The following is a 24,309-nucleotide window of genomic DNA, read 5'->3' as shown; positions in this document are numbered from 1 at the left end:
ATGAGGCACAGCAGTCCAGGGACAAGGACTAGAAGGCAGGAGGGGACAGGAAAGCTGGTGATAGGGAACCCAAGGTTGGGAAGGGACAGTGTTGATCTGTCGTGGGGTTGTTAACCATTGTCGTAGGGCAATATGTGATTAACTCTTTAAGGAGAAACTATTTTGTTCTGTAAACCTTCATCTAAGGTACAAAAAAAAAGAATTCTTTATGTGAGATCAAATTGACAACAGCAACTCAAAAGTTTTGATGGGAAGCCTGGGGGCAGTGAGTTGAAGATAATGGTGATGGAATAATTTGTAAAAGGATAATGAGAATAGCAGCACAACTGTAAGAATGTAATCGATGTCACTGAATTGTACATGTAGAAACTTTTGAAATGGTGTAACTTTGGCTGTGTATATTTTCACCAAAAAAAAGGTCCTCCAAGGTCGAGAAAGGAGAGTGTTGACATGTTGTAGGGTTGTTAACCAATGTCATAAAACAATATGTGTACTGACTGTTTAATGAGAAACCATTAGTTCTGTAAACCTTCATCTAAAGTATAATAAAATAAATAAATAAAGAAGAAAGGAAAGAAGGAAGAAACAAAGAAAGAGTAAGCTAACATGCTGCCCTAGTTTGAAAAGTACCGAGTTACGTCTTTGCAATAAATGAATGAGTGAATGGATAAATAACATACAAACACACACTCACTGTCCTAACTTTTTTAAGTCCTTCTAGGATTAGGTGACTTTGGTGAACAGCACCTGTTAGAACTTCATAATTCTGATCTTTCAAATGTTGTATTCTATCAAATGCCTATTTCTGCTCTACTGTATTGATAGTATAATGCGCAATGTTAGCTAAGAAGATTACATTGGAAACAGTTAGGAACAACCAAATAAATGTATAATATATAATTTACTTATAATTTAAAATATATAATTTTAAAATTATTAGCAAGATGTCATTTGAACTGTTAATTATATTTATGAGCCATAATTTGGCAGAGAGGGAGAGAGAGAGACAAAAGAAGGAAGGAGAGAAGAAGGGAAGGAAGGAAGGAAAGAAAAAGAGAAAGAAAGGGAAACTTCTAGTTTTTAGCTCTGAAAGACTTTGCTTCCCCATTTATATATTTATCTCTTATGAAATCTAACATATATATTTTCTGAAAGAGATGCTTAGGATTCACAGTCCTGGTAGATCATGAGTCATAATGTAAAATGCATTATGTTTTACATGAAGATTTTGATTGATTAAAAATATAATGGAAAGGAATAACTGAAATAATTGATAAACATTTTATAAACAGACTGTTTACACATTTTTGTTCTTTTCAAAAATTCTATTTGTGTTTTCACTAAGCAAAAGATGTAGAAGAGTGAGGAGCACTGGCAGGGACTAATAGGTATTGCTGGTAAATAAGGAAAAAACGTGCCAGTCACTAACATCTCTGAAATAAAAGTACAAAGAAATATCAAAAATATCACAGAGTCAGGGAGGTCTCTGGGAGTAAAATCACTGCTAGGCAAATGGTTTTGGTATGATGCTTAGGCTAACAATCATATTTATTCTCCTCAGCAGCCATGTTCTCTATCCATCCTAAAGGAGATTTGAAAATATTCACTGACAAAGCCTCTCTAAGGGCTCTAAGGGTCAGAGCTTGGGGACAGAGCCCAAAGCCACTCAGCCTTGTTTTCTGATGATTCCATGGGCATTGGAGCCAGGTTTTCCCCAGAGAATCAAAAACAGGTGGATAAAAGCAGAATTCAGATTGGATTACTCCTTATTGTTCCAGTGGCAACTATTTCACACCCTGTGGAACCAAAAGGAGAACAACCAGGCTGATTCTAATTGTGTAACTTTTCAAAAATGGTCAGAGAAACTGTAGAAGTCAATGGGGACAGTGTGAGGCTACAGTTTCTTTAAAATTGTTTCTAAAGTTCCCTAAGTTAAACAATAAATAGGAAGTCGATCATTTTCACTCTATTATGCAACGTTCAATTTTTAAGACTGACTTTTATGATTCTATTAACATGTTCTTGGAAATTAAACTGAAATCATGACTTAACAGGCTTCGAGATTGCCCTAAACTTCTCATAAGAGTTTATCTCACCTTTTTATTCAGATTTTTCCATAATCAAAAATGCTCCTCTCCCTTTATCTTTAACACTATTAACTACACTGATACACCTCAAAGAATTTTACATTTTTATTCAGTTTGTATAACATGGTCCAGTTAAATAGTTTTAGATCATTCAAATCAAAAGAAATATGAACCTCACATCTTCATTTTTTTCCTGCAAAGTGGTAGAAAATACTTGACATATGTTAATTGAATAATATTATTTTAAAGAAAGAGTCCATTTAACAATCAGGCTTTATTTTTAATTTCTCTCCTGCAACAACTACAAAAGCTCTCTGCCCTATGGATGAGATGATACCGTCAACTATTCACTAATCTGGTTTTGTTCCCACTTGTTTGATTACCATGAGCTCGTGCCCATTCACTCAAGTAGACATAGGAGTTCTTACCAAGATACCCAGAAACAAAAACATAAATTCTTAGTCTTCAAATCCACAAGCCACTATCCATGTATGGGACAAAGATTTTGGGGAAAATACTTAGTCAAACTCTACCTTCCTACCCATACTTCCAGAAGATATTTAAAAGTGTTTTATCCCATGGACTTGGATCCAGGTTTTCTCTGAGAGAAGCAAGTAGGAGAAAACATTCATATTGGAGGAGGGACAAGTTCAATTCTTTATTGTTCCAATGGCAACTTTTTCATATCCTATGGAACCAAAAACCAGTTGCTGTCAAGTTAATGCCAACTCATGGAAAGTGCATGTGTGTTAGAATAGAACTGTGATCTATAGAGTTTTCAATGGCCAGTTTTTCAGAAGTAGATCACCAGGCCTTTCATCTGAGGTGCCTCTGGGTGGACTATGACCTCCATCCTTTCAGTTAGCAGCTGAGCAAGTCTCAGAAGGTCTGGAAATCTACTTCCAAAAATTCAGCTGTTGAAAACCCTATGGAGCACAATTCTCCTCTGACACACATGGGGGTCACCATGAGTCAGAATTGACTAGAAGGCAAGTTTTTTTTACTGAAACCAAAAGGAAAATGGATGAGGGAAAAGAGTTGGAGGATACAAGACAGTTAGATGGCTATAATTCTGTGGGACTCTGTTCTACCTTCACCTCATATTTTGGGTTATTTCCAAGAGGGAAGAAGTATGAAAGAATCCTGAGGTAAATTCAGGGATCCAGGAGTAGAGGAGACCTTTGTTATGTTCTCAATCTGGAATTTTAGGAGGTGGCAGCCTAATGAATGGTCCCAGTATGCAAGGAATAGAGTAAACCCGCTGCTGAAGAGTCGATTCTGACTCACAGCAACCTTATAGGACAAAGTAGAACTGCCCCATAAGGTTTCCAAAGATGTAATCTTTATGGAAGCAGACTGCCACATCTTTCTCACATGGAGTGGCTGGTGGGTTCGAATTGCCAAATTTTCAGTTACCAGCCAAGTGCTTAACCACTGCACTACCAGGACTCCATAAAGAATAAAGTAGGGGTGGTTATATGAAACATCAGGGCAAGAGACAACCAAAGAGAGACACGCACTTTTCAGTCAATTCCAGTGGCTCTGTGTGGTGTAAAAGAGGAGTCTGTTCTCTGCCCCTGAGAAACAGTGGGATGAGAAAAGGAGAAAGAGCGTGAGCAAGCAGACTAGGGAGAGCAAAGGTTTGGTGACCTATCACCGTAGAAACAAGGGGCCAGGTGTCAGAGGCAGAGGCAATAACAGCCAGCAGCAGAGGAAGGATGAGTATCAGAAGATGCCGAAGAGGGCAGAGGTCAAGCAAGGACCAGATGCTTATCCCAAATCCATACTGCCATATTAGCCCCCTGAGACTTTGATGCCATCTAAAGAAGACAGGTCAAAACACTAAACTGAATGGCTTACTCTGGTTCAGTTAAAACATTTGAATAATAAGCTTGTGTTTTCTTCTAACAGGCAAAATGAAGGTTTCAGATAGAAACTGCTGGATTATAGAAAAATAATGGAAGTTACATTATTTGTGCACCTGGTTTGTGGACTAAGATATTATTATGTGAAATAAATATTTTATTTAAAAGACTTAAATACTTAATTTTAAAATATCTGCACAGTATTTGGGTTCACGTTTTCTGTCAAGATCCATAAAATCCTTGCTGAAACAGAACTACTATTTGCATCATCATGAATAAATCTCAAAAAAAAAAAAATAGTGTTAAGTGAAAAGTAATTCATAGATGAATACATAAAGCATGATTGCATTTGTAGCAAGCTTTCAAAATAGGTAAAAGTAAACCATGTATTGTTTAAGGTTACACAAAGAGAAAAAATAGCTAAAAAAAAAAAACTCTGCAAAGGAACAATTATCACAAAATTCAGAATAGTAGTTAGCTCATGGGAGGTAGTGGGAAAAAAGTGATTAGAGTAAGGCATAGAGAGAACTTCCAGGAAACAGCAATATGATATTTCTTGGCCTAGATGGTTGGATAATAGGTTTTCTTCCTCCTTCCTCCCTCTCTCCTCTCCCTCTCTCTTCTTTCTTTTCTTCCTTCCTTCTTCCTTTTCTCTATTTCCTTCCTTTTCTCTCTTTCTTTATACATAAAATTGTCTGAACTCCAATTTGTGCCAATAACTTTTTTAGGAGCTTGGATACATCAGTGATCGAAACAAACATCCTTATTCTCATGAACCTTATTTTAGGTTGAGGGGCCAGGTCCCAGAAAGGGGCTGTAGTGCTGCTGCCGTCCACTTTTGAGTAGTGCCTGCATATTGCACAGAACCATCTGTAAACCAGGCACGAGTTTTGTCTTCTTCAGTCAGCTCATCATAAGGAACTCCCCATGAGGCCATAGGTGCAGACTGGGAGATGGAAGGTAATGTGACAGGAGTGGAGACCATGGGCATTTGGGCCACTTCCTCATGCAACTGACTTGTGCCTTCAGGTCCTGCTCCAGCCCAATCTCGTATATACCACTTCCATTTAATGATGGAGTGCTGCTTGGGTCAGACAACACCCAGTTCATGATGGGCAGCTCAAGCCGCATGGTGACTTGGCGTCCCACGGTTAAGCGTTCAGTCTCTACTAAGGCCCAGTAACAAGCCAAAAGCTGTTTCTCAAAAGGAGAGTAGTTATCTGCAGAGGATGGCAGGGCTTTGCTCCAAAATCCTAAGGGTCTGCACTGTGATTCACCAATAGGGGCCTGCCAAAGACTCCAAACAGCATCTCTATCTGCCACTGACACTTCAAGCACCATTAGATCAGCTGGATCATATGGTACAAGAGGCAGAATGGCTTGCACAGCAACCTGAACCTGTTGCAGAGCCTTCTCCTGTTCAAAACTAGCAGCTTTTCAAGTCACTTGATAAATAGGCCAGAGCAGCACACCTAAATGAGAAATTATGTTGCCTCCAAAATCCAAAGAGGTCCACCAGGCATTGTGTCTCCTTTTTAGTTGTGGAAGGTGTCAGATGCAATAACTTATTCTTCACTTTAGAAGGAATATCTTGACATTTCCCATATCACTGGACCCCTAGAAATTTCACTGAGGTGGAAGGTGCCAGAATTTTTGTCAGATTAATTTCCCACCCTCTAGCATGCAAATGTTTTACCAATAAGTTCAGTCATTGATACTTCTTCCTTACTAGGACCAATCAGCATAATGTCATCAATGTAATGGACCAGAGTGCCATCTTGTGGAAGGGAAATGCAATCAAGGTTCCTGAAGACTAAATTATGACATAAGGCTGGAGAGTTGCTATACTGCTGAGGTAGGACAGTGAAGATGTATTGCTGGCCTAGCTAGCTGAAAGCTAACCGCTTCTGGTGGTTCTTCGAAACAAGTATGGAGAGAAAGGCATTAGCCAGATCAATAGCTGCATACTGGGTACCAGGTGATGTACTAATTTGCTAAGGAATGAAACCACATCTGGAACAGCAGCTGCAATTGGAGTCACCACCTAGTTAAGTTTTTGACTATCCACTGTCATTCTCCAAGATTCATCTGTGTTTTGCACAGGCCATATAGGCAAGTTGAATGGGGATGTGGTTGGAATCACCACCCCTACATCCTTCAAGTTCTTGATGGTGGCAGTAATCTCTGCAATCCCTCCAGGAATGTGGTATTGCTTTTGGTTTACTATTTTTCTAGGTAGTGGCAGTTCTAACGGCTTCCACTTGACTTTTCCCACCATAATAGCCCTTATTCCACTTGTCAAGGATCCAGTGTGGGGGTTCTGCCAGTTGCCAAGTATATCTATTCCAATTATGCATTCTAGAACTGTAGAAATCACTACAGGATGGTTTCGGTGACCCACTGGACCCACTGTGAGCTGAACAAGAGCTAAGACTCCATTAATAACCTGATCTCCATATGCCCCCCACTCTGATGGGTGAGCCATAGTGACATTTTGGGTCTCCTGGAATTAGTGTCAGTTCAGAGCCAGTATCTAGTAATCCCTGAAAAGTCTGATTGTTTTCTTTTCCCCAATGAACAGTCACTCTCATAAAAGGCTGTAGATCCCTTTAGGGAAGGCTGGGAGAAAGATCAACAGTATAAATTTTTGGCAGTGTAATGGGGTCCATTCTCAAGGGGACCCAGCCTTCCCTTCATTCAAGGAATTGTGGGTCTGTAAACTGGCTTAAGTCTGGGATTTGATTGAGGGGCCGTGACTCTCTATTCTGGCAATTTGACTTAGACTGCTGTTCGCTTGACCTAGAATTCTTCTGCTTGTACAGATCAACAAAATATTTAGCAGACTTCTGATATATTTCGCTCCTAGGGACACCATAACTAGCCAGTGCCATAACTCCACAGGAGTCATATTATCCTGATTACTGCTTTCACTCCACTGTCCATTTTGGCAACCATGCCCACCTCGTCTTTGTGATTGAGTGCCACCACTTGGCCCCTACTACCACGGGGTCCAATCAGCTCCACTGTAGTTATGTGCCTTAATTCAGTTAGGGCAGTTCCTACCGTCAAATCTGACTTACATAAAATAGCAATCACAGCAGTTTTCAAGTATTCTGGGTCTGCCTACACTAATTTGTTCCTCACCATTGTGGTAATAGGCGTGTGCTCTGGACATGCCATGTGTGGATCTGTGGGTCTAACCTGAAAAATCTACTCTAACATGCCAATCTCCCTAAGCCTTTGGATTCCTTCTTTTACAGTATACCGAGGCAGGTCTGGCACTTCAGCTTGATTTAGTGTGGACCACCATGCAATCCATGCTTCAGTGAAACAACCAAAAAACTATTAAATCCTTTCCTAACCTCTCGAGCTGAAACACTGAATGGAGGTGATTACATTATATCAGATCTCATTACAGAGGTTATTACATCATTACATAGCTGCCAAACTATATCATAACTGCCAAACCACTGAGAATCATGGCCCAGCCAAGCTGACACACAACCTTAACCATCACAACCTTATTCTAAAATAGCAATCTCCCTATCCATGAGTATAACATTCTAAAATAGTAAGCTTGCCTTAAAATCACTCGAGGTTTCCTTCTGGTTGTAAACAGCTGGACTCATGCACAATGCAAATCCAGCAGTGTCTTCATTCCCACCCTGCCTCTTTTTCTCACTTTCTAGTCTTTTCTGAGCCTAATATTTTGGGACTTGATTCAATATCAAATAAATCAGAAAGTTACCTAGCACAGTAAGAAACATATTGAGCGCCAATCCAGACTGACACCCAGGATGTGGTGCTTCTAGAATATCACTAATTTTTCTCTCCTACACATTTTCCTTCAGAAGATGGGAAAGAAAGTAGAACTGGGCTTGATTCACAGTTTCCATTCCAATCATAATGAATTTGGTATAACTGGTTTAATTTGGAATCCTTGTGTCTAAAGATAAGCCAAACTCTCAGGTAGCTTCAAAAATAATAGTTTTGCCCTGAAGGAGAACTGACATTTATTTTTGCCATTCAGGGACTGCTCTAAACATAAACGCTTCTTTAATAGTTCCAGGTATGAACCTAATCCACTCCTCTGTCTCAGCTACAGACCCAAATGGCGCTCATAGGAGAAAACAGCAGGCCACTAATGAAAATCACCTAAATCTATACGGCACTGTAGAAATTATACATATCTTTCTCATGCATGATTGCATGATTTTTTTTGCTGCTGTTCTTAATAAAGTATTTCTGTCACCCCACTGGCCTCTAGTATAGGCAAATGTGTGTTCTCTCTCTCTCTCTTCAAATGACTTGCTGTCAAAACTCCATGCTGGATCTAAGACGTCAGCCTTCAAGATTCTGGAACATAAATGCAGATTGATCCGAGATCCATGAGACTATCTGCTCCCTTGATCAGAAAATCCTCATTAGGGCAGGGATTATTATCCTAATAATCATGTTTGTTGAGGCTAAGAAAGGTTATGGGACTTGCCTGAGATTTTATAAATAGAAAATAAAAGAGGAGAGTGACTCTTCACATTATTCTCCTTTGCCTGCCTCACTAGAAGGATAACCGCATATCCTCTTAAAATCTCATGTCTGCTCTTAAATAGTGAAGAAAAGAGTGGATACTGGGCAAAGACTCAAGAGGCTGAGAATGCTGAGTAAATAATGAGGGTATTTCTGTTACTCTAAATGGATAACACTTAAACCAAAAAGGTAAACAGTTTGGGACAGAGGGAAGTATTTTTAAAATTTTTTGAAAAGGTCTCATGTCAAAAAGAAATGTGTTTACATACAACATTCTTAGACAGATGTTCCCAGCTCTCTAACAGAAGGTTCATTGAATGTAATTATTCTCCGAAACAAGGTCTTGTACAATTGATGACACAGGAGTTTCATAGCCTGAAGCCTAGCGGTCCACAACCTTTCACTGCTCTAGGATTAGTGGGATGCTTTTGACCTCTGTGAAACACAGTTAACAGTCTAATACAATTGAGCCCAAACATCTGCAATTCTGTTCAGAGCCTCAATGTTTAGTTAATATTCCAAAGCTCTAAACATCATATGCCCCGCTTATGTTAATCTCAGTGTAATTATACTAAAAACACTTTAATCTTCAGTGTATTTTAAGATTAGAGATATGACAATTAAGAATTACCATGGTAATATATGATACATACTGACTTTAAAATTGGTGACACAGTAGATATATTTTTGTAGATTATATTTTCTTCCATTTTTATTATGAAATAGTCCATTCATACAAATCTATTATATGTCTCTATATAAAGCATATATGTTATATATCCACCACTCATCTGTCAGTTTGTTGTACTGTGATGGCTTGTGTGTTGCTGTGATGCTAGAAGCTATGCAACTGGTATTTCAAATATCAGCAGGGTAACCAATGGTGAACAGGTTTCAGCGGAGTTTCTAGACTAAGACAAACTAGGAAGAAAGACCTGGTGGTCTACTTCTGAAAAAATTGGCCAGTGAAAACCTTATGAATAGCAATGGAACACTCTCTGATGTAGTGCTGGAAGATGAGCCCCTCAGGTAATGGACTCAAACATAGCAACGATTGTGAGGATGGAGCAGGACCAGAAAGAGTTTTCACACTGTTGTACACAGGGTCGCTATGAGTTGGAATCAACTTGATGGCACCTAACAACATGTTACATAAAACTATAATCATAAAATTAGTATCTAAGAAATCTATGAAATAAAATATTACTAATACCTCAATAAATCCCCCATCCTTCCCCCCAGAACCATCCTGAACATCACTGTTTAGTTTTACCACATAAGTATTCCAAAACCTATTGTTTCTTTCTTTTTTTTTTTTAAGGCTTGTAAACTTTCTATGAATGGTATCTTCCTAAATTTTATCAGCTTTCATATTTTGCTCAACATTGTGCCATTCATTCCTGTTGATGTTCCTCATTAGAGTTCATTCATTTTAATAGTTGTGTGATATGAATATACCAGTTTATGAATTCATTTTACTGTTGCTTGCAGTTGTTTTTTGCTGGTATGTGTGATACTGCTATGAAAGCTTTATACGGTGAAACCTGTAAGAGCCAGAACTCGATGGGACTGCCTTGTTTTTCCAGGTCTCGCAAGTTTTCCACTTTTGACAGCATGCAGTCTTACCATTTTTCTATTGCTCTCTAATAGTGGCAAATATTTGAATTTTCCTTCTCTAACAGGTTTCCATCTTACATAGGTTCTGGCTTTTGCAGGTTTTACTGTACACATCTCCTATACACATGACTAAAAAAAAAAAAAAGTCCAGCATTAGAATACAAAAAAATAACAAAACCCAAATCCATTGTCATTCAGTCAATTCTGACTCATAGTGACCCTATAAGACAGAGTTTGCAAATCTTAGGGTTTCCAAGGAGCAGCGGGTGGATTCAAACGGCTGACCTCTTGGTTAGCAGCTGCGTTCTTAACCATTTTGCCACCAGGGCACCAGCATTAAAATAGAGAAGTGGAATTGCTGGGAAGAATGGCACGTGCATCTCTTTGCTAAAGAATGACAAATTGGTCTATATGATGATTAAATAAATTTACATATGCAAAATCAATATGTAAGAAAACCAAAAACTCTAGAGTCATTCTTGACTCCCCATTTGATTTTATACCTCAGATCCAGTCTATAAACAAATCAGCCCTACTTTCAAAATATATCCAGAATCCAATCTCTTTCTGCAATATCCACTGCTTACCCTGCCCCACTCATACATACCAGTTCAAGCCACCATCTTTATTTATCCAGAATTTATATACTTCTCTCTCCTTTCACCACTACCACTGGTTTAAGTTCCTATCATCTTTCTCCTGGATTATGAATAATAGCCTTATTTCTGGCCTCCCTGTTTCTATCTTTGCCTTTAAAACAAAAGAATGTTTTCGTTTCTGTAGCCAGAGTAATCCTTTCAACACCTCAGTTCAGATAATTTCATTTTTATTCTCAAACCCTACTTTAGCTTTCTATCTCTTGTTGGCAAAAACCAACAACATGGCACCACATTACCCATTTACCACATTGCCTACAGTCACCCCACTCGTCCAGTTTCCCCCAGCTTCACTGGCCTCCTTGTTATTTCCTGCATGCATTCAGGCAAGCTTCAGCTCCCTAACTTTTTTCTGGCCATTTCCTCAGTATGGACAAGTCATATAATTGTCCTGTGCTTCAATTTCCTTACCAGTAGAATGGGAAATAATAGTAGTACATACTGCCTAAGGTCCATGTGAGAATGAAATCAAACGAGTTAAGTACTGTGTTTTTCAAATTAAAAATAAAAAGCTGAGGCCTGCCAGCCAAGAAGGAATAGCTTTGTTGAGAGCCTCAGAAGGAGAATTCCTGGCTGAATCAACAACAAGTGCAAAGACCCAGGGGTATTTTAAGAAGCTACCAGAAGGCACTGCACAGGGATTGTAGTGTACTGCGGGAAGGATTATGAGAAGAATCAGAGGCCAGCTCTGGAATTTGAAAGTTCATTTCCTGCACTAAAGAAAATGGCTATTCTGATACTCACTGCATACCTACTAAACTGAATGGGCTGATTAACGTGAACCAGCAAATATGTCAGAAAGAACTACAGCTAGCTTCCTGTCTGATTGCTGTAGCGGCCAGTTACAAATGATTTCTCCAACTCCTGTTAGCCAAGGAAGTAACATAGTAAAATAAAAGAAATTAAAATAATGACGCACCTGAATCTCTAACCCTTAACTGTTATATTCTCAACGCAACACAAAAGCCACCTGCAAAGGCTAAAACAAGGTTCAAAAGCACCTCTACAGAAGCACAGGAGCTACTGTACCAGATAAAGTTTGCCATCATTTTACTGTCCTATCTTTCATACCCACTTCGCCACCATATCTGCAGCCAATATGGCATAAACAGAACAGCATTTCTTTTTAAAAGTTAAGCCAACCATCTCGTGAATAATCAAAAGATAGCCAAACTCTAAATATCACAAAGGGCAAGCATGTTTTATAAAAAAGGAAATCAGGGGGGATTTTAAGTATAAGATGAGCAGTTAAGACAGAGAGGAGGAGCTGTAAGACTTCTTAAGCAACCATACCTTGTGCAGCTAACTCTTTCCATCTCTCTTTGTTCTGCTGAATGATGTCCACCAGGTTGTTTTTGAAGCTCTTCAGGTCCACTGCTGCAAGGGAATAGTCTGGGAAATAGGACGCATCACTTATGCTGCTCTTCACGCTTGATTGTCTCAGTGCATCAGTGACTTTTAACCCCGCAACGGAGCTTGCACTAATAATAACAACAAAAGAAAGACAGAAACAAAAAACACTGAGGTCGAGATATGGAATAAGAGAGCAGAACTGGAAAAACTCCACAATACCCGTTGGAAAAGCCTTGGATGGCAGGTGCTCAGGCCCAATTCTGAACACATGGCAGTGCTGCCCACTCCCCTCCTTCCCTCCGCACATGGAAATGCCCAAAATGCAGGGACTCCCTGAACAGCATTTGTCTTTAGGGTAGCTGAGTCATAATGGGAGTAGGGTTATTAGAGCAGTGGAACCTTGAGGTGAGCTGATTTAGTGAGGAGTCCACTGACGTATGTCGAGCCCCTCGTGGGGTAATAGAGCCCTGGTGGCGCAGTGGTTAAAGAGCTCAGCTGCTAACCAAAAGGCTGACAGTTCAGATCTAACAGCTGCTCCTTGCAAATCTTATAGGGCAGTTCTACTCTGTCCTATAGGGTCCCTATGAGTTGGAATCAACTCGATGGCAACGGGTTTGGGTGTTTTTTTGGAGTGGAGTAATGGCACCTGCTCCTTCCTCCACCATTTAATCTCCAGGCTAAAACCTGATCCCTCTCAGGCAGAACATTCTCTCTGCTTTCTCATTAGGGCATTTAGGGAGACTTTTGTGTACATTACGAAAATTTGGATCACCAAAGGGGCAAAAATTTAGCATAATTATTCTGTTAACGTAAGTTCTAAATGATAACATCTCTTACCAAATTTATCAATGAAAAAAAATCCAGTTTGAAATATTTTAAGTAGGTTCTGTGTATAATGGTCTTTACTGTTACATGTTATATTTATTTGTTGTATTCATCTAAGCTAAAAGACTAAGTTTGATACAGGTATCTTACTTGATCTACAAGTGGGGGGGGGTGATTAGATTTTTTTTTATAACTACCAGATATGTTACTATATCCAGGATACGACACATAATTCCCCAGTGAAAATTTCATTTTATTCCCCTGAGTATTAAACACTACTTTGTTAAACTCCTTAGTACTTTGATATCTTTGGTAGTGGACAATTCTTTTCAGAGGCAGATGCAATATGATATACGGCCACTAGATGGCAATACTATTTAATAATTTTCTAAGAATTCCCTGCCAAGATTTAAGAAAAAATAAAAATAATCATAAGTAAAAGGTTATTAAACATCTCCAAGGTAAAATAATGACAAAAATATCAAACCCGATTGTCCTAAAGGAAGAATTTTCAGCTTTGGAGGCTTCCTCTATAAGAGGAATAACAATTTTCTCTGTTGAGTCCGTCAGAAGAGAAAATGTTGGCTCTACTATGAAATCAATGAAACCTACAAAAGCAAGAAAAGATAAATTCAAGTGTTAGAACTTCCTGAATTCTAAAATCGTAAAAGTGAAGAGACTCCGATGCTTCTGGGAGAGCAAGTATCAACTTACCTCTTGATTGATTATATACCTGAAATAACACAATCTTTAGAAATGATAGCTTAACTGTTACAAAACAATCTCCAAGCAGTGAAAGTGGTACAACTTAAACTTGTTAACCTAAGTATATCGGCTTTGCTTTTAATACTCATCCTTACATTATTACCGACAACAAATTCAGACGTAATCAGAGTGACTATATTTTTCCTCTCCCAATGAGACGGGTTATTACTCTTTCTAAAAGGTCTTCACTTGCTTGTTGAATTTTATTAACGACCAACAAGAAATAGTCTAAATTGAAGTTTTTCTAGGACCACAGGAAGGCAACCACTTTTTTTTTCTCTCTTTCTTACTGTACTAATCAGAGCCTTCTGCCAGTAGGTTAATATTTCAAATTGCTGTTTATTATTCTCTGGATGTAAAGTGTTAGTTCGCAGCGTGTGGGCGTGTTCTGTCAAAATCAGCAAAGAGAACAGTAACATCTCTGGGAGACAGCATTAATCCCACCTCTTTGAGATGTCAGGATTTACTAAAAAAGACTTTTACATTTAAAGTACTCATCAAGATAGAAAGTGTCACACAGAGAGAATGAGGAATTGTCCTCCAGGAAGCACTTAACCAGCCAGCGTTCAGGTGGAGGATGAGAAAACAATGTATCCCTACGCTTTGCTCTGCGTGCACTCTAACACCCCCAGGACCAAGCACAGGTGTCGTGCTTACTTACAATCAAGTGCTTTTTGCCTCAAAAACCTATGGGAGCAATGGGCTAACATCTAAATATAACTGGAGGGAGGCTTTCTAAGTGATAGTGCGCTGGAAAATGCACAATGGAAGAGTTTTCTATTCATCAGATGCTCAGATAAAAGTAATTCACATTTTTGGTAATTAATTAATCATAGTACATATTAAGGGAAAAAAAGTTTCCATGGAGGCGATTTCTACACATAGTGACCCTATAGGACAGAGTAGAACTGCCCCATAGAGTTTCCAAAGAGCAGCTGTTGGATTCGAACTGCCAACCTTGTGGTTAGCAGCCATAGCTCTCAACCACTGCGCCCACAGGGCTCCACGTATATTAAGACATATTTTTAATTTAAAAAAAAAAAACTTAATAGTTTTGCGTTTTAATTAATGGCTTCAAGTCAAAACGATGTTAACTGGCCACCCAGGGTGCTATTTCAAGTCCCATCTATGATTTAAACGCCTTGGATACGTAGACTGTCAAATAGGGCATCTCCTCTACTAACAAAGGCAGCAATTTATATTAACAGCAACAAGTCTCAGAAACTTAGATCCTTTTCAGCCTGCCAGATGAGGTCCTTAGCCTGACATCTTCACACCTGCTAAGCCATGAAAGGTACTGTGTTATGTTCTCTAGAAAAACAGCTGTTGGCATTTCGTTGGGAAGGGGGAAAGGTCAGATCAAGTAGGCTTCTGAGAGCTGACAGCTGGCTGCTTTGTAGTAGTGGTACTGGATCACAACTATGCAGGTAATGTGATGATTCTTTATATTTATGGATCATATAATTCAGTAAGGAAGATGCTGGTTTAGGGTATAACTATTACAAACATTTGAATTATGCAGCATAGCAAAAATATGTTTTAGTAATGGACTGGGTTTAGAGTCCCCAACACAAACATGGATAAGAATCAATATGGTTGGGAGTAATATCATTTTATAAATTTTCTTTTTTGGCATGTCTGTTCAGGTCATAAAATATTTTTTCTAAACTAATACGAAGTAGTACTTTAAGCGTACTATGCAAACTTAGTTAGAACAGGTATATTAATATTTTCATTGAATTGTTCTATATCCAAAGGAATATACTACAGAAAACAATAATCAGCAACAAAATGACAGAAAAATCCTGTCTCTTGCACAAAAAGAACAATTACATTTACGAAGGCTACCTTATTGGATTTATTTTGTAAGACTATGTTTCAGTAATTCTTATCATTCAGCACCCTGTAAGATTAGAGATCAAAATTATAAATATGAAGTAAAGTGAGGTTTTCATGGAAGTCACTCCTTTGAACAACATAGTGTATACATTTGAAAACTGAAAAGCACACACCCACTCTCCACAACCACAAATCTTCAGTGTTACCTATTTGTGACTGGGCCACCATCGTTGACTTCCGATCACAGAGTGGGGAAAACGGAAGCCCTAATTCAGCTTCTTTATCTCCCTGGGGAAAGGAATGCTCATTAGTACAGAGTTGAGCTGGAGGAGTTCAGACAATGTGCAGCCTAGAAACAAAGCCTTAAAAAAACTCATCTTTCATTTCTTAATTGGCATGGTTTACTTTTTTTATAAAACTAAAAACTGTAATCCAATTATATAATTTTATTCTCACAATCTCATTTGGGGAACATAACTGGGGGCAAAAACAACCAACCATGAACTTGTTCAGCATCTTGAGACTCTGCTTCAGTGTTAGAACCCCCTGATTGGAAAGAGACAACCTTTGCTCTTTGGAATTTTCTAAAGTTCTTATAAAATTAGTCACTTCAGTGTGTTACTTGGTATAGAATTAACAATCCAGCTCATAGATTTTTCTTTTTTTTTTTTTTTCCATGCCAAATAGTTCAGCAGATCTTCAGTACCGAAATTTTTCCTGATTGGACTGTTTTTTGAAATTAAAAGTATATAAACATTTTTTGAAACATCTTTCTACTCATTAACCAAGTTTTATTGCCTCTCCAGCAGCAAGTTATGAGTAATATCTTCAGCATACTTATATTCTGCGTGCATAATTTTATTTTAATGTATTCTTCTCAGAGAAAATTGAAATGTGAATGATTGTTATTATTTGAGCTTATCAAAAGTAGATTAGCTGAGCACATATGTTAAAGAATTCTATTTGTGTTTCGGTTTAACACCGTAAGAACTAATTAGATTTCCATCTCATAGAGCAAAAGTGGCTCCTCTGGGGAAAGCTTCATTATCACAAGGTTTATGAAACACTGGTTTTTCCCTTTGCATTCAAAGGCATGTACTCGCCAAAGAAAGGAGAGAGGATACTTCACCTCCTCCTGTTCACTCAATTGTCCGGCCATTTGAAAGAAGTCATCAGGCTCTATTTTCTCCTTTGCTTTTGGTTGTGTACCTTCATGCTGTACACCGACCTTACCTAAGTCCACAGCCTAGGGCATATCATGGTCAGGTTCCAAAATCAGGGGACAAAACAGAGGGCCTTCACTTTTGCTTTGTGGAGTAGCCCAGGTAAACACCCTGTCAAAGAGCCTCATAGCTTCCTTTTGCTCCGCTTCCTCTAACATCTTTTTATCATATTCATCATAATATCACATCCATATATGATCTTTAAAAATGTTATTTAAAATATTTTCTAGTGCATTCTCCCTAAGCCATGCCTCTGATTATGAGAGTTACAGGAAGAGAGTTTGAAATCAGAATTGTTCTGGAAAATCTAGAGATGGTCACCAAAGAAATAGGCAAAGTAAATACCAACAGAAATATTCCAGTATGTCACGACTTGGGAGAGAAAATAGAGAAGAAAAATTTCTTCAACCTCCTTCAGCAGCAGCCCTTCAATCCCCTAGAGAATAACATCAATTCCATTTGGAATTAATTTTTAGGCTTGGCTTAAGGGACAGATGGAAGGATGTTATTAGGGCCATTATTATTAGGTCAGAAGACTCAGGGTTGAATCATTGCTGTTCTACGGGCTATCTCTGACACTTTAGGCATATCACAGCCTTTGCTGACATGAATTCTCCTTATCTGTTACCTAACTTTGCAATCTCAGTTTTCTCATCTAAAGATTTAGTATCTACCTAATAGGATTTTCCTGAGGTTAAGATTATTTCAGTGAAGCCTAAGGATAGTGTCTATCATTTAGTAAACACTCACTAAATGTTAGCTAATAATAATCAATTCATAATAGCACTAAAACAAATTATTGCATTGTGCAAATTAAAGGTATTTATGATTCTAATGCATATCTGATGAGCCCTGGTGGCACAGTGGTCAAAGCGATCAGTTGCTAACTGAAAGGTCAGCAGTTCAAACCCACCAGGGGGAGAAAGATATGGCAGTCTGCTTCGGTAAAGATTTACAGCCTTGGAAACCCTATAGGGCAGTTCTACTCTGTCCTATCAGGTCATGATGAGTCGGAATCGACTCAGTGGCAACAGGTTTAATTCATATTTTAGGAAGAAAGGCCTGGCAATCTACTCCAAATATCAGCAATGAAAACCCTAGGGATCACAACAATCTGATCTGCAACTGACCATGGGGATGGCACTGGACCAGGCAGTGTTTCATTCCATTGTGCATGGGGTCGCCATGAGGCTAGCTGACTTGACGGCAGCTAACAACCACCACCAAAAAAACCAAACCAAACCCGTTGCTGTTGAGTCCACTCTTAGCAATCCTATGTGTTACAGAGTAGAACTGAACTCCACAGGGTTTTCTTGGCTGTAGTCTTAAAGGAAGCAGATCATCAGGCCTTTCTTCTGCAGCTGAGCCACCCAGGGACCTTTACAACAACAATACCAGTAAACTCAGTTGATTAACCGATAGTACTCAATTATACCCTGGGTGTGTAGCATTGTATTCTTAGGGATGAGCCTGCAGGCAGGGAGGTGGAGAATGTGGTCCAACATGGAAACAAAGCAGCTCTCTGTGCTCAAGTCTGATAGCTTATGCTTGTTTTAGCAATTCCCTTTGAGATGGCTGAGATTTCTTCTTTAAAAAGCTGTGGCAAAGACCCAGTAATTGTTCTCCAATAGTGTGAAATGCTCTGATAGCTGTCAACAAGGTGTCAAATCCAGTTATTTAACTGTGGTTTTTTTTTTTTTTTTTTTTTTGCATTTGATCTGAAGCCAAAACAGTTTCTATAGTTTTAAAGAAATGAAGATAGGAGAATGAAGTACAGAATACTGAGAAACCTCTTGCCTTGAAAGGTAAATTTTAATCACAGAAGTAACAATAATAAGCAAGTAAGAAGGCCTTGACCACAGGCTTTGTTGTTGTTAGTTATGTCAAGTCGATTCCGACTCATGGCGACCCCCTGGGTGCAGAGTAGAACTGCCCCATGGGGTTTTCAAGTCTGTGACCCCTTGGAGGCAGATCATCAGGCCTGTCTTCCTAGACCTTAGGGTTAGTCATCAAGCGCTTAACCGTTTGTACCACCTAGGGACTGACCACAGGCTTAGGGCCACTATAAGGCCAAGGGTAGAACTTGACCAACCACTCATTCTATATGGGAATTATCTGGGGGAGAGGGAATGATGTACTAGTTTAACCTTCTTTGTACAACTTTATTTAAGGAATTTAAACCATCTAATTATCTTCCTTCCTTCTAAATTTTTAGAAAGCCACCCAAATTGTTTAAATGTTTAATGATTATTGTAGCTAATACATTTACTTTCAGTGAAATTTATGATATTGTGTGATTGCATTTTTTTGTATTATAAATATTTTATAAAACATGAGTATCCCTTGTATAAACAATATTTACGGCACTTTTACAATTTAAAGGCACAGTTAGGAACAGATCTCGTTCATAACCTGGGGACTGCCTATATAAGAGATCTGTAATGTTATCTTTCTCTCACTTACCATTTGTGTTTTTTCTTTTTGATCCCACTAGAGATTTATCAGTGTTATTACTGTTTCAGAGAACCAATATTGCCTTTGTTACTTTTCAATATAGTTTGTCTTTATTCTGTTTAATTGATTTCTGCTTTTATCTTTACTATCTCCTTCCATCAACTTTTGGTTTAATTTCCTCATCTTCTCCTAGCTTCTTAAGCAGGCAACATAAGTCAGTGAGTTTATATCTTTCTTCTTTTCTAATACAAAAGTCCCTGATTTAAAATGTATTGGAGTTAGGAAAAACAATTGTTGGAACTTGGGTGGGAAGGGAGAAAGGTCAGAGCAAGAAGGCTTCTGAGAGCTGATGGCTGCTCTGTAGCAGTGGTATTACTAGGAACTGCACTTACGACCTTCTAATTTTTTTTTTTTTTTTTTGGTATATCTTATTGTCAGTAATATCTACCACATGCAATGTTGCAGTGTGTAATTAATTTGCTGATGTTGTTATTCTCAGATGTTCACTCGCAGATGTTCAAAGATTGGATCTATAAAGATACTGATAATAAAAGGCAGTAATAATGAAAACTAACAAAAAAAACAAAAGAGGAATTCGACTTACATCAGAACTGACTCATGACAAAGTCTTCAGAACAGAACTCTGTTGTAAGTCGGGGACTACCTTTATAAGCATTTAAAACTATAAATTTTCCTCTAATCACTGTTTTAGCTGCACTGCATAGATTTTGTATGTTTTATTTTCATATTATTAATTTAAAATGTTTTTTAAAATTTTTTCTTGATTGAGTAGAATTATTTTCTCTCTTAATGCTTCTGTTTCTTCATCTCTGAGACGGTTGTTCTTAATGATCTCTAAAGTCTCTTTACTTATTGATTGGAGGAGCATAGTCAAAAAAACCAAACCTGTTGCTGTTGAGTTGATTCCGACTCATAGCAACCCCACAGGACAGAGTAGAACTGCCCCATAGGGTTTCCAAGGAGCACCTGGTGGACTTGAACTGCCGATCTTTGGGCTAGCAGCCATAGCTTTTAACCACTACGCTACCAGGGTTTCCTGGTAAAGCATATTAAACTATAATTATTAATTGGCCATAGTAGGTTGTTGGCCCTCAGAATTTGATTTTAATTTTTCATTCATTTTTTAGAACAAGATATATTAAAAATGTTCTTTTCAAAACTTTTTAGTATAAAAAATATTTGCATTTGGAAGATACTGCTCAGTAACTTTCTCTAGGAATATGCTATCCAATTTAAAAGTGAAACCATATTTCAAATCCACTGACAATGGGAAACAGAAACCAGTCACCCAAGCACAGTAATATACTTAGCGCTTATGTATTTAGGGTAGATATAAAATCAGTGATGGGACATTAAAAATTCAGACCTCTACCAACAAACCAAATAACCTGAAAATACAGGAATTAAAGATTTTCTCTAAATGGGAACACTGTACAGGATAAAAAAAAAATGTGTACTTATGGCGGAAACCACTGGCCCTCCCCAGGCTTTCTTTCTCACAATTGATTTTTCATTTGGGCACGTGGCCATCCAGCTAAAAACTACATTTCTCAGCTTTCCTTACAACTATGCACACATGAATAAATTCTGACCAATACGATGTGTGCAGAAGGACGCAATATCCTCCCTTTCCTTTTTTCATGATGCAAGCTATTTGCCATCTCTGCTCTAGTACTTACTTTTAATAGCCGATCACAACTCTACTCTGCTTCTTTCTTTTTTCCCTGAGAGTGACACCTGAGATCCAAGACTTGACGCTCTTTAAAACATGTATCCTACTGCCTTGTTGCTGTTAGCTGCCCTGAGTTGGCCTGACTCATGGCAACAATGGCACAAAACCCAATGTACAATGGAGCATCCCCAAGATCAGTTGCTGATCACATCGCTGTGATCCATAGGGTTTTCATTGGCTGATTTTTGGAAGTAGGTCGCCAGGTTTCTTTTTAGCCTGTCTTAGTCTGGAAGCTCCTCAGAAAACTGTTCAGCATCATAACAACACACAAGCCTGCACTGACAGAAGGGTGGTGGCTGCACTGGAGGTGCATTGGCCAGGAATCGCTCCAGGTCTCCACCATAGAAGGTGAGAATTCTACTTCTGAACCACCACTGCCTCCTATGATTATTTAATACATTTATCTGAAAGATTAATAAATTCTGCTTAAATTGCCAAGAATGTTGCGGCCAGTTGATAATCTCTGTAATCAGAAGTCTACTAAGTCATAAACCTGGATTTCCACACAGGAAATGTGCGTGTAGATATGCAAAGTTACGATTTCCAAAAACATTTGCCGAGTGTGAAAGAGGTACCTGTCGGAAGAACTCCTCCATCAGAGCCATGGTCCACCGGTGGTGCAGCTGCCAGCACTTGGCTGGATGGCTGATGTCTGCCGCATGGAGAATCAGGGACATGGTCTTGGCTCTGTCGATCCTGTCAAACAAAGGTCATGCTCAAATTATCAGAGAAAAACAACCAATGACAGTCTTTTCCCAGCCCACAGAACTTTAACATGACAAAAGAGAATAACCTACCCTTCAGGCTGCTGCAAACTGTTTCTTATAGTTTTAATTTGCTGGAAGTGACCTGACATGTCTGTAGATAAAACCATTTCAATCACCAGGTTCCGAAGATCCCTGTGGAGTCATCAAAAGGAGAGGTTCATTGGACACTTATTACTCTGAAGTGGAACATTTCCTTAAATATCACTAATTACATTTTATTTTTCCTAATGGATAGGAACACAAAAGATACTAATTTTTAAATGAAAAGGTGTTCATAAAAGTTTAATATTATTTTCCTCTATAACTCATGCATTTAGGACTTTACCGAGAGAGTTATCTGAGAACGATGCTGTTTGACATCTCCCCTAAATAATTAGATGCTGCCCCCTCTCATTCCCATTCTCCTCCCCTGCTTATAATTCCTAAATATTGTTTTTCTATCTGAAAGGATTCTAGGCCATTTTGTAGGAACACTATTCTAAATACAGTGTTTAAATGCTTTGAAGAAAAAAAGATAAACCTGTGAGGCTTGAGACCGTTCTACATTCACAAAGTCAACAAAACTGAAAAGCTCAGTATCTGAGGAAAAAGTTAGGGGCAAGATGGGCATGAACTCTCAAGACTCTCCCTTGTCCTTCCTAATATAGCACCTTTTTGATACAACTATTAAATATAAGGAGCTCTGGTGGTACAATGGTTAAGCACTTGGCTGCTAATGGAAAGGTTGGTGGTTCGAACCCACCTAGCAGCTCCACGGGAGAAAACCTGGCAATGTTTCCTTAAAGATTACAGCCAAGAAAACCCTATGGGGCAGGCCTTGTCACACGGGGTCACTGTAAGTCAAAAATCCACTCGACAGCACCTAACAACAACTACTATTTAAAAAAAAAAACCCACTATTCAGTCTAGGCACTGTTCTACGTCCTTTATATATATTCACATATTTAATTCTGAGAACAACCCCATGAGGAGGTATTGTTATTTCACACTGAGGAGACTGCATAGCTTCTGCAGAGTCACACAGCTAGCATGGGGCAGAGACAAGATTCAACCCTAAAAGGTCCCACTCCCAACGCTGACACCTAGACCACTTCACTCCACTGTGCCAACCTTTTGTCATAATAATCCCCAAAAAAACAAGATCTCAAAGTGATGGGGATTGTCTGTTTAAGCATTTGGGATCCTGATCCTACATATCCCAGACAGAGTCATCTGTACTATTGAAAATTTTAGCCTAGAAGCTGCCAATATGGTGAACATATCACAACACCTATGCACAAATAATTCATTCTCACACTAAGGAGAAAACAAGTCAACCCAGCAAAGGTTTGCATTTTCCATGGTTTGTTTGCTCTGTATGGATAGGTAAACATAGTCACTTATATTGGAAATCATATTTGGTTTTCATTCTGTGGCATGGCTTAAAGAGAGTGTGTCTAATAGTTAAGTTAAACTAAAGATATGTGTAAACTGAAATTATGATCTTGTCACAAAGATATTTCACCTATAAATGGTATGATCAGATGAATTGTTTTAAAAACAACTACTATTGGAGAGTCTTAATGAAAATTATGGGGTGCTCAATTGAATTGGATTCTTAGATGAGAGCCATGAGAAATCAATACTCTGCTTTACTGTTCATGATGTGGAGTAGCTTGTTCAGAATACTTTTATCCAGGTATGAAAGGGAGGAAAGCTATCGAGAGGAGTTAATAAGATTATTCTTGATTATATATTTTTCTCTGAAGTTATTAATAGATTCATATTTCAACAGCAACTGAACCAAAATATTCATGTTAACTAAAGAAAATAAGGCTAAAGTTGCACGAAATCTGTAAGAAAGTAATGGATACACTGTGCCTTGTAAATAAGTGATTAGTAAACACTACCAAAACCCAAACCCACTGTCGTTGAGTCGATTCCTACTCATAGTGATCCTATAGGACAGAGTAGAACTGCCCCATAGGCTTTCCAAGGAGTGGCTGGTGGATTAGAATTGCCTGTCTTCTGGTTAGCAGCCGTAGCTCTTAACCACTTCGCCAGCAGGGCTGTCAAAACATGGCAAAGTAGTGCACAAAGAAAATGTTACTTAATTTCTAAATTTTTCCTGTCAAAACTTTTTAATTAATGCATTTATTCTTACTCACTAAAAGTTCTTTAAGAAACAAACAGGTATGCAAACAGAAAACCCAGAAGCCTCTGAAGAAGATATTCATATTTTAATATTTGGTAAAATGCCATCAAGGTTATAATAGCAAAGAAATCTTTCAGAGCTTCTGGAAACAGTGTTGAAATTCAACAACGTACATGATATATATGTTGTTGTTAGCTGTTGTTGAGTCAGCTCCTGTCTCATGACAACCCCATGCACAACAGGATCAGATAGTTGTGATCCATAGGGTTTTCTTTTTTTCTTTTTTCCCAAACAAAAATTTATACAGACATTGTTAAGTGACTATAACTGCTCTCGCCATACTGTGACAGCACACTCCTCCTTTCCACGCCTGATTCCCCATGTCCATTCAACCAGCTCCTAACCCTCTCTGCCCTCCCATCTCACCTCCGGACAGAAGCTGCC

At 38.5% G+C, this 24,309-nt stretch overlaps 1 protein-coding gene across 4 annotated transcripts in view; it reads right to left on the bottom strand.

Moving 5' to 3' along the window:
* Positions 1–24,309, bottom strand: part of PDE1A (phosphodiesterase 1A) — a 371,161-nt gene that overhangs the window by 19,353 nt on the left and 327,499 nt on the right. For all 4 annotated transcript variants that reach the window (XM_004375447.2, XM_012555302.2, XM_012555301.1 and 1 more), the window contains 5 exons: positions 21,762–21,863; positions 21,540–21,660; positions 15,741–15,822; positions 13,418–13,538; positions 12,046–12,233 (listed from right to left, as the gene is read on the bottom strand). In XM_004375447.2, the coding sequence (XP_004375504.1) occupies positions 12,046–12,233; positions 13,418–13,538; positions 15,741–15,822; positions 21,540–21,660; positions 21,762–21,863 (614 nt within the window). The remainder of the gene's footprint in view (positions 1–12,045; positions 12,234–13,417; positions 13,539–15,740; positions 15,823–21,539; positions 21,661–21,761; positions 21,864–24,309) is intronic.

The sequence above is a fragment of the Trichechus manatus genome, unplaced genomic scaffold (genome assembly GCF_000243295.1).
Source record: "Trichechus manatus latirostris isolate Lorelei unplaced genomic scaffold, TriManLat1.0 scaffold00037, whole genome shotgun sequence".
NCBI lineage: Eukaryota > Metazoa > Chordata > Mammalia > Sirenia > Trichechidae > Trichechus > Trichechus manatus.
Note: the sequence above shows the minus strand (reverse complement) of the source record. Positions and strands in the feature narration are given on the sequence as shown.